The 11,742-nt window shown below is 40.3% G+C and overlaps 1 protein-coding gene and 1 pseudogene across 1 annotated transcript in view; both read right to left on the bottom strand.

Annotated features, from left to right (window-relative positions):
• Positions 1–3,221: 3,221 nt before the first annotated feature.
• LOC101591766 lies at positions 3,222–3,943 on the bottom strand (annotated as a pseudogene).
• Positions 3,944–5,586: 1,643 nt separating this feature from the next.
• The window catches only part of LOC101591372 (vomeronasal type-2 receptor 116-like), a 52,648-nt gene continuing 46,492 nt past the window's right edge, over positions 5,587–11,742 (bottom strand). The window contains 1 exon segment of the mRNA XM_023707435.1: positions 5,587–6,518. Within this exon segment, the coding sequence (XP_023563203.1) occupies positions 5,587–6,518 (932 nt within the window).

The raw sequence follows: 11,742 nt of genomic DNA, 5'->3' as shown, positions 1-11,742 counted from the left end.
ATTCCTCAGTTCATAATTATTTGGGTTGTTTCTATGATCTACTAAGTATACTTTAGCTTACTTTTTATTTTTATTTTTATATTTTGTATTTTAGGGAAGAGTCTACAGGATGTTCAGGGCCTCACTACTAGATCGGACTCATAGTGATCTACCTATTTACATTCTCTCAAGAGCTGGGATTACACACGTGTACCACCACACCCAGTCTCAATTGCCATCTCAGCATGTCCCTGGGGTGGGGCCAGCATGTCAGGCCTGGGGATAGAACCCTCCACCCCTGCACCTGTTTGCAGGCATTTTAATATGCTGAGTATTTGGGTGGCCCTCAACATTCTTTAAAGAGCTACACAAACATAATCAAGAATAGGAAACACTTGATCATCAAAGGTATGCAAAAAGTCCTTGACAGCATTAACATTTCTGTTATGAAAACAGTCCTAAATAAATTTGGTACAGAAGCATTTTATTTCAACATAGCAAGGAGTGCATACGCAGCAAGCCCATACCAGATGTTGTGCCACATCATTAAAACCATTTCTCTAATGTCAGCATGAAGATAAGTGTGTGTACTCACCGGACACAATCAGTAAGTACTGGAATTTAGGACAGAGCAATTAGGAGCAGAAAATATAGAAAGCTGTTCAAACAGGAAATTAGACAAACCATTTTCATTGATAGTATAACTCTATTCACAAAAACTATAAATTACTGTGACCCGTTTAGAACTCAAACATTCTGCAAAATATCAGTGCACAAAAATCACCATACAAAGACCAGTTCCTCTTCTATAGACCAATAATGGGGTGTCTGTAAAACAAGCCAACAAAGAAACCAATCTACTACATTTACAAAAAGAATGATAAATAGAGAGACATAACCAAATTCATGAGAAATCTTCATATTAAAAGTTATAAAATACAGAAGAGTTCTAAAGTTTTTCAGTAGTTGACCAGTAGTTTGACAGAAGTCAAGTACTCCTGATCATTTAGGGTTCAAATTTGGATTCTTGGGTCAATTTTTAGGCAGCCACTGGAGTGGTGCAAATTCTTCAAGAGTGTACCTCACTGACTCACATGGGTAAGGGACCTCTGAAAAATGGGGAGACATAATCATTTATGGACAGGTCATCTGATTTTTGACTATTGCTTTGAACGAAACCTCCCAAAACACAAATGAATAAATATACTACTGTGAGCAGCAGAAGCAGCAGAACTTGAGAAGGACAGAAGCTGTCAGGGAGCTGATGGTTATCCCGGAGGATTTTGTCATACTGGCTTTCCTGATATGAACATGGCCATTCTCATTGTTGGAGAAGCTCAGGACTTTGTTGTCAGTGAGAATGGCAACAGTTCTCTTTAGGGGAGCTCTGGGCCATACCTTAAGCATTTCTTTTTAGCTCCAGAGGGAAAAGATGATGCACTCTTCCATGTCCTGGAGAAGCTTGTCATGCTGTTTTCTGATGTAGACTTGGCTGTTCACATCCTCAGGGGACCTCAGGATCTCTTTGTCACTGAGGCTGCCTGTGATACCTTTCACTGGAGCTCTGGTTCTTAACAAACACTTCTTTCTGACTCCAGTTCATATTCCTCAGCCTGTTAGCATAGGTCCTACTTTCTAGCTTCCACCACTGACTTTTGGGCCTCCCTAGTGCAAGTCTTTGAAACAGGCCTGCATCGGACATTGTTTGTGTGCACTTAGCATCCAGTTGACCTTGTGGGGGTCATTCTTTGTCATGGGCTCCACATCTTCAGCTGCACTGTGCAGGACATCGCTGTGGGATCCAGGACCCCTGATGGATTCTTTTGGTCTTAAGTGTGTGAACACATTTCCTGCACACTGTTGGTACATGACTCTTTGGGTGACTATTATAGCATAATCCTATAAATTGTGTGTTCTATATTGTTCCCCTTGTAAACCCGGACTACAACAGCCTACCAGAAGAGTAACACCAAAAAGATATCAGATATATCATAAAAGAAAGGACAGGACAGATATATCTGTGCTATAAGTGTAAGTGATACTTGTGGAAGGGACATGGAATTGTTGTGTGTGAATACTGCCTTGGATGTGACAGTTAAATATTCCCTGTGTCATAGACTTTTCTTTGTGGTTTTATTTTAGTTCACCCAGGTTTTAATTTCTGATTTTATCTTTTAGGATTTTTTTTTCTTTTTTTGGCAGAGCCGGGGATTGAACTCAGGTTCTTATACATGCCAGGCAAGCACTTATTCTACTGAGCCATCTCCCTGACCCTTCTCTTAGGATTTTTAAGTGAGTACAAAGCTGATAGGAAAAATGTTGATATTTGTTCTAAATATCAGATGCATATCAAGATTTTCATATTTTGTTATTGTCATTTTATCTTTCTAAAAACTACACATTGCATCATATAATAAGAACCTCCTGACAAAACAGTAAGCCCAATGAGATGTCAAGAATATCCTACAAAAAGGCCAGGAAAGCAAGATACATGCACTGTCAGTGTAATAATTACATGTGTGTTGAATGTGTTGTGGTCACATGTGAAAACTGTCTTAGGTGTGAAAATGCAATTAATTTTTTTGGTAGATTGCTATTGGTGCTTTCATTGTACATCATATAGAAGTACATTTCAGTTTTTTTTTACAGGATTTATTTTTCTGTTTAATCTCAAAAGTTAACATGATTCAAGAGAGTGGTTTTGCTAATAAAGAAACCAAAGCTCACTCGTTGTTACATTAAAAGGTTAAGAAAACAGTTCTGAGACTGCAAGCATGAAGGCCCAGGATCACGTGTGATACCAAGAGTCTACTCACCCAGTCCGACATATGTACACCCACGTGAAGTGGAAATTTTATTTTATTCATTTATTTGAGGAACCCAGGACTGAACTCAGACTCTTGTGCTTGCCAAGGAAGCACTTACTCTGCTGAGCCATCTCCCCAGCCCTGTGAACTGGAAATCTTACCACAGTCTTGGCCTTACTCTTTCCCCCTACCCCCCGAAAAATAATGGAAGGTGGCTGAGCATTGACTTTGATTTTAGGCTACTGTGCGATTAAAACAAAACAAAGCAAAAAAGCACAGAAATGAAAAATCAGAATATTGACCACAGAACAGTGACCTCCTGCTGTCACAGCGTGCCTCTTCTGGGGCTGGGTTTCCATATGTCCATCCGCCTGTTTCCTGGGAATTGTTTTGTCCTTCGGGGTCCATCCCTCCCTGGCAGTGGTGGGTAGCACCTCACATCAAGTTGGCCAGCGCCTTTTGCGGCCGCTTGATCATGCTGGGGTGGAACTCGGTGTGACGCCAGGCACCCTTTGTGAGGTGGTCACTCCTCAGGAAGCGCTCTCACGAAGTGGACAGCCGAACTGCTTTTTCCCAGTGTGGGTCCTGTAGTGGCAGGACAGCTTACCTGAGCTGGAGAACCATTTAAGGCAGGAGGACCACATGCAGGGAAGGGCCCTTCGCCTGTATGCACTCTGTAATGGACTTTGAGATTGAAGGATTTTCCACAGACTTTCCCACAGCCACTGTAGGGGCACTTGTGCCTCTTTTCGGAGGCTTGTTGCCCCTTCGCAGCCACCCCAGGGTGGAGCCGGAGAGCAGGCTGGGCCCGCTGCCTGGATCCTGTCTCCCCTCCAGGCTGAGGGGAGGACTCCACCCAGATCCGGTGGTCGAGTAGCTGTCTGCTCCCACAGCCTCATCGCTACTGTTCAGACTGTCGCTGCACCCCGAAGGATCCGGTTGGGTCGGTACTTGTTCAGGTTCAACAAGCTCTTGACGTGGGTGACCAGCGTGCGGTCATCCCTCCAGGTTTCCCCCGGTCACTGTGCTCCTTGGTCACCTCGCGCGCAGGTAGTCACAGTCTCTCGCTGTCCAAGCGCTCGCACGCTCTGGTTCCGCAGCGAAATGGAAACCGGACACTGGACAGCCACGAAGTCCACGTGGGTGGCCGCGGACATGGTGTGGCGACAGCAGCCCGGGCGGCGCGGACAGACTTGGCGGAGGCTGCGGAGGCGGCCTCGGTCCCTCACCTTGGCCTGAAGCGCTCCGCACGCAGCATCCACAGCCCCCGGCTCCGCCTAGCCGCTGGCCCTAGACAGACACGCCTGCCTTTAGGAGCTGGCTCCTTTGGAAAGATGCCACACGTAGGATCGCAAGTTGATTCTGCTGAAAACGCCCCAGAGGCGCTGTGAGTGGAAACTGCAAGAGAGGAACACGACCTCGGCCGCCTGCCTCTCTGCCTAGCCTAAACCCCAGCGCGTTCACCGGACCACCTCCACGCCGGTGGCGAGGGCCGCGCCTTATATGCCACTTTTTCCTCCAGTCCACGGAATGCTTCTGCGCATCTGATCCAGCCGGTCAGCACCATTCCGGCAGTCTTTTGCTCAGCAATAATTTTGCAGAGTCCCACAAGTCACAATCCCAAACCTTTCCAACTGGCCTGTTGGTTGGCTAATTCGACTCTGTTTGCTTTCTCCCCCTGCCAGTCAGAACTGCATTTAGGTGGAGAGGTGCGTCTAGACCTAGAGGGCTGCGGCCAACCCCACTGTTCCATTCCGCTGCCTCATGCTACTCCTCCAGCCTAGTACACAGACATTTAAAAGGGTAACCGTCTGGAGGCCGGAAAGGGGCAACTGCTCCTCCTATGGGGGCACCCCCTCCAATGGCCTGTCCCGGCCTCCTGGCTCCAGGCTGGGGTTGCTGCTTGTGGAGCTTCAGGACACCTCCTTGTGCAGGTTCGTATGACAAAAGACAACTTAGGCTTGGGTTTTCTAGTCTGCATGGTTGAATCTGTTGCCCCTGTTAGATTTTTTACATCAGTAACTAATCAATAATTAAAATGTTAATGATTTTACATAAACATAATAAATATTAAAATGCAATACTCTATTTTTCTGATATTCTCATGTTAAACACTTAGTGTTTAATATAACAAAACTTACAAAATATTTAAAGAATAGAGCTACTCCAGAGAGTAAACACGAGTCTAACACAAATATGGATGTGCAACTTTGTGACAAAAATGTCTTCTGCTCCACTTTAATTCAAGAGGAGTGAATACAAGTGATCGGCTGACTGTAGGATTCAAAAGACAATGGGAGACAATTTCTTCAAATATATTTCCAGGAATATTGAGAGATAAAGTGGAGCAAGAAAATATGAAACAGAGTGAACTTTTGTAACATATTTGAGTCATAATAAGTCTAAAAAGGAAAAAATAATGAAATACAAAAGAGAATTATGAAATGTGATGATGTGCAGACAAAAGTTAGTATATTAAATATGAACACAAATGACTTGAGAAAGTCACGTGGTGCACGACATAAAAGGGAGAACTGAATCAAACTTAAGGTTAACAATAAGGACTTAGTATAGATTTTATGGCATTAACTAATTCTTTTCAAAATAAGATTCAAAAAGATATTGAAATTTTTCACTTAGATGAAAAATTTTAGATAGGAACATTAGGACTAATTAGAAAAAAATGAATCCATTGGTAATTGAAGTAAATTCCATGCTAGTAATGAAATATGTAACTGAAAATAATACTATAGGTTCACCTCTGAGCCATTATGGATTTTAGAAAAGCATATATTTTAACTTAGAATGGTTTCTTACTATGAAAATGTTTTATACTTTTTTTATCTCTAGAGCCATGCAGAGAATTTCTCTCTGGTCTTAACAAAATAATGTAGCACTTAGGGACAAAGATGCAGCCCAGCAGCCCTGCACTGGAGGCCAAGATGGAGAAGACTTCCATGGCCACCATGGCCTTCCCCTTGCTGCTGTGGTACACGGGCAGGAAGGTGACCCACACGCTGCAGAACACCAGCATGCTGAAGGTCAGGAACTTGGCTTCATTGAAGGTGTCAGGCAGGTTCCTGGCCAGGAAAGCCCCAGTGAAGCTCACCAGGGCCAGGGAGCCCAGGTATCCCAGGACACAGTAGAAGGCAGTGAGGGAGCCCTTGTTGCACACAATGATGATGTGGCCGTATTCAGAGTGAGCATCTGTGTCAATGTAGGGTGGATTTGTCAACATCCAGATTCCAGAGAGAGTGAGTTGGATCAGGGTACAGATGGGGATGATGTAGTTAGGTGCCCCTGACTCCAGCAATTGTCTCATCCTCCTGCCTGGTGCAGTGACCTTAAAGGCCAGCACCACAGTAATGGTTTTTGCCAAGACAGTAGAGACAGCTATAATGAACACAACTCCAAATGTGGTCTGCTGCAGGATGCAGGTGGCTGTGTTGGGACGGCTGATGAAGAGCAAGGAGCAGAGGAAACAGCAGGTGAGGGAGCTGAGCAGGGTGTAGCTGAGAGCCCTGTTGTTGGCCTTGACGATGGGAGTGTCTCTGTCCTTCACAAAGAGCCCAAGTACTGTAGCTGTGAGAACAGAGACACTCAGGGCAGTGCCAGCCAGAGCCTTTCCCAATGTGTCTCCATAAGCCAGAAAAGTGACATTCCTTTGGAGGCAGTGGTTTCTCTGAATGTTGGCATACTGATGATCTGGACACGTCACACAATGTTCCATATCTAATGAGAAATTAAAGTTATCAACACAACAGTTTCAGTTTTTTCTACTTACTCATAGCCCTTACCCCAAGATGCTCGCACTTGAGGAAAATTTCACAGGTTTTCTAGACGCTTGAAAATGTTATATAAGAAACAACTACTACTTGATACTGGCCACCTTATTTGTGATGCCATGGACAATATTTTGTTTATTAGTCTGCTACATTCATAAATTCCATTCTCTCCTTTTCACAAAGCAAAAGGCTTCTGTAACAAACAATCTCTGCATGTATTGTTGTGATTTCTCTTTGAATCTACAGGCAATTATGGAAAACCTACCATAATCTCATAACTTTAATGAATCAGATCATTCTAGTAGCATTTTATTTCAGGAAACATAGGAACTGTTACCTCATAAAAGGTCATAATTTACATCCAAAGTCATAATTGAATTTTCACTAAAATTACGTAGTGTCATTGTATCAATTTTGTAAATAGTGATTCTTCTTCAAGGAAACTTCCATATGTAAACACATTTTATTCAACCACTTATTTAAGTTTTACTTTTGTTAATTCTTTCCTTTAATTTATCATTACTATGTTTGCAAACACTTAAAGAATTTATCAGCATTTCATATTTTATAATGTAATAAGGATCATACATAATTTTATCTTTGAATATTACATAAGTATATTTGAGGAGCATTTTAACATAAAATATTCAATTAGAACTTTATAAATTAATTAAATCAGTAGTATTTTATATATACAACTAACATTAGAGGATGCTGTCATTTGTAGTAAGTGTTTTCTGAGAACAGTTTGATTGTTATTTCTTTGCTTGAAAATACTGTATTAGAGGCTGGCCAGATAGCTCACGGGACTAAAGCAACTGCCTTGACAAGGGCAGAAACCTGGGTTCCATCTTTGGCATGCCATGTCAGACCCACCACCAGGGTGCACTGAAATGAGCATGGTGGCATGTGCCTGTAATCCCAGCACTGGGAGCCTGAAAACAGGTGCATTACTATAAGTCCGATCTGTGTAGTGAAATGCTAGAGCCCCTATAGTAAATAAAAAAAGAAAAGAGAATACTGTACTAGCTATGTCTTTCTGTGCATTGCTAGTAGAATGTTGGAGCAAAACTGAGTCTGCAAAAGAAGCAACACCAAGGAAATCTGGAGGCAGTGAGCACCTTTATTTTGCATTGCTGGTCCTGGCCAGGCTCACTCCCCATCAGCAAAGCCAGATAGTGAGTGATTATGGCCTAGGGTTTTTATATGATACATAAGCAAGAGGTACAGAGGCAAGGAAGGACAGCCTGGCTGTGCCCTGGTCAGCTCACAGGGTGAGATTAGCAGTTAGAAGGTGAGATTAAGGACACTCTGTTATGAGACCAGATTAACGGTCATGGAGATTGTCACATTCAGATATACTGAATTTTTGGTTATGATTTCATGGTTACAATGTTCAACAACAGATTGCAGAGCAATGAAGCAGGGACAGAGCTAGGTAGTTTCAAAAAGAACAAAATTTCCAAAAGAATAATACTTCTGGTACTTCTCATACAGGTTTTCCTTTTTAGAAATAGCCCTATTGAGAATGTTTTTCTTATTCTTGTTTTCCACATCGAAGGACAAAATAGAATGCCTGCTTTGGACTCAAGAAATATTATTTATGAAATTAATACAATTTTCTCCAACTTTTAATTTAGTAAGAATTGTTATTGTCGTTCTTTGACTTTAAGCAAAAAAAAGATGCTCACTGTGTTATAATTTTAGTTATTTTGTTTGTATTTTCCAGGGAAATTAGTGTACTGAAATATATTCAGTAAGCCAAAGATGATTACCATCGAGGACCCCATCGCAATTTAGCGTGCAACAGAAAAAGGGCAGGGTAGGACTGGCTATTCTACTATTGCCCTGTGGCACTGAAGCCAGGCTTTAGCTCTTCGTAGAAAATCATGATCTCTTCAGTTTTCCATTTTTGAAAAGGGGTTTGAGTAATCAGGGTTAATATGATCTTGAATGCTTATATGTTTGACCTCTGAGGTTTTAGGTACTGTGAAAAGTTTTGTAACATATTGTTATGATCTTATATGATAATACATATGACACTGTGGAATTTTTCTTATTTTCCCTAGGATGGTTTGCTATTTTCTTTTCAATTTCTCAATTTTAAGCACAGTTTCAAAAGTCGATGTCCAATCCTTCTAACATTTTTTATTTTATTTTTTTCCATAAGTTTATTGAGAAACAAATCACAATGAGACAGTTTTAAACCAAATTGGTAGGACAGTTTCAATAATTAACACATTGCATACTCTCTTCCTAGTGGTTAATTGCTGTACAGAATGCAGACATGATATCCTATTTGCAAACACTATTACAACAAATTCCTCTATTCATTAAGACAATGTAACTATATATCTATTCTAAACATTTTGAATACACAGATACAAAATGGACATTCATCTGTATCACTTTTTTTCCGTTTAGTTCGGTCATTTAAATTTTATATGTATGTTAATTCAGCAAAATATTCTAAAAGAGTCCTGTACTCCATCATAGTATTGGGTCTTGCTCTTGACTGGCAGTGTCACAAATTTTTTACCTGAGTCCCCTACAGCTCAACATAACAGCATAGCTTTACTTCTTTTTTTTCCTCAAATCAAATCAGTAGGACAGTTTAAATAATTAACACACTGCATACATTCTTTTTAGTGGTTAATTGCTGTAGAAGATGTGTACTTGACATTCTATTTACAAACACCATTAGAACAAATAATTCTATTCATTAACAGAATGTAACTATATATCTATCCTAACCACCCTGAATACACAGATACAAAATGGACATTCATTTGTTTACCATTTTTTGTTAAGTTCTGTTATTTGAATATTATACGTGTGCAAACTCAGTAAAGTATTCTAAAAGAGTCCAGTATCCCATAATATTATTGGGTCTTCCGCTTAACTGGCAATGTCAGAAATTGTTGACCTGAGTCCCCTACAGCTCAACATAACAGCATGGCTTTATTTCTTATATTTCATTTTTATACTTTCCTTCTGGATGGTTAAGACCAAGGTAAAGCAGGACCTATGCAACAAGAGTTGTAGCTTTTGGGTCTGATAAGGTCAGTGAAATCCCTTCAGGATTTATTCTGAGATCCTGCACCTCAGATTATAGAAACTTTGTCAGTGTCAGCCATATGGATGAGTCACGGCCATTGGTTGGCCAATGTGCTCTCTGTGAAAGCCTGAGAGAATGTTTTCTTTCCATGTGACTCTCCTTAGGCACACTCTACATCATCAGTCACTTTCCTTTTTGGCCCCATAATCTCTTTGATCAGAAAATTTGGGACATTACCGAGTTACATGACGTTATAGTACAAGTTCTCATATGTCCTGAGTCTTAATTGACCTTAGAAGGCTAGGGCCAAAATCTAACATATTTTATGTGAAAGATTTCTTACTTATTTGTACAAATGAGAAATGTATGAATAATAGTCTTTATTTTGTGGTATTTCTCTTGTTCCTGGAGAAAATATTAAAGTATGCTCATTTTTGAAACTGAATCAACTTTGCCTTTATTATTCTATTTATCTATGTGCCTATCTATGGATCTTCTATCTTCCTATCTAAATTTCCTTAACATTTGTTTTCATATTTTTACTTTTCATCTGTTTTGCTTTTGTTGAGTTTTATTTTTGCTAGTTTCTGATAAAATATTCAAGTTCAGGACTCAGCCTCTTTATTAAATCTATATCAGGTACACATTTGGCCATACAGTTAGTTTCATTTTCCACTAAAGTGTTTCTAAGTAATATTATCAATTAAACAAATTCTTTTTCAATGTAGCATATCAACCACACTTCATTGAAGAATTTTTTTTGTATTTTTAAAAATATATTTAATATAGGGTCTCCCAAATGCTGGGATTACAGACATGCTCCACCATGACCAGTCTCAGTTGCCATCTCAGCACGCCCTGGGGGCAGGGCTGGTAAGACAAGTTTGGGGTTGAACCCGGGTCCTTGCGGAGACAGGGCCGTAGCCCCCTTAGCTATCTGGCCGGCCCAAGGATATATTTCTTAAACTGGAAGTAACTGGTTTGGGATGCATTTTTTCTCTATAAATTCACACATATCAAGTTACCACAATCCATTATGATTATATGCACCCAAAGGATCTCTCTTGTATACAATATCATCAAGCATTATATTTCAGAACCGATTGACAATTATCCTTGCAGATTATGAAGCTAAATATCCATGCCACAAACATAAGTAAATACTGTAGAGGTTGAGAGGTAATTTTCTAAGGTCAATTATCTCCAAAGTGATACTTATGGTATTGAAAAATCTTCAGTATTACTTTTGGGTGCAACACACAAAATACATCCTCACATTCTTCGTTTTCCAGTTATCTTGAGCCTCATTTTATGTACCTCACTTACAGTCAAAATTAGGATGTTTCTATGTTTTATACTTCTGTTAATCATCTGAAGAAATTACCACAATTTATAGCCACATGATATAATAGAGATGTTGGAGGATCTGTGAAAAAAATATTGTACATTGAAACATGTAGGGGTCGGGGAGATAGAGCAGCTTTCTAAGTGCATGCCTGGTAAATGCAAGGACTCAGGTTTGATCCCTTGTACTGCACGCCCTACTGGCCCTGCGCCTAACCAGGCACAGAAACTGGGCATGGTGGCACACACTTGTAATTCCAGTGATGGGGAGGCTGAGACAGGAGGATCACTACGAATCTTAGCTGTGTACTGAAGCTCTGTACCAAATATGTAAATAAACAAAGACTAAAAAAAAGAAACGTGTAGATATGATCATTTATCATATCCTATATTCTGTGTAAATATAACCAATACAGCTCAGTGGCACTAATGATTATTCATGTCACTATGCAATAGGTGATTGAAAAGTATGGCTCATAATAATTTTTTAAAAAGTCTTATTACAGAAAGACACATGCCTTTTATGTATTTCTCCCAATATATCCTCCTGTTCCCCAAGCCTTCAGCTCATCTTTCTTTTTTCTTTCTTTCTTTCTTTCTTTCTTTCTTTCTTTCTTTCTTTCTTTCTTTCTTTCTTTCTTTCTTTCTTTCTTTCTCTTGTCTGTCTAATTTTCTCTCCTCCTTTTCCTCCCCCTCCTCTTTCTTCTTCTTCTTCTTCTTCTTCTTCTTCTTCTTCTTCTTCTTCTTCTTCTTCTTCTTCTTCTTCTTC

Source organism: Octodon degus, unplaced genomic scaffold (assembly GCF_000260255.1).
Source record: "Octodon degus isolate 3935 unplaced genomic scaffold, OctDeg1.0 scaffold00290, whole genome shotgun sequence".
Taxonomy (NCBI): domain Eukaryota; kingdom Metazoa; phylum Chordata; class Mammalia; order Rodentia; family Octodontidae; genus Octodon; species Octodon degus.
The sequence above is the reverse complement of the archived record's forward strand: the minus strand, read 5'-3'. Positions and strand labels throughout refer to the sequence as shown.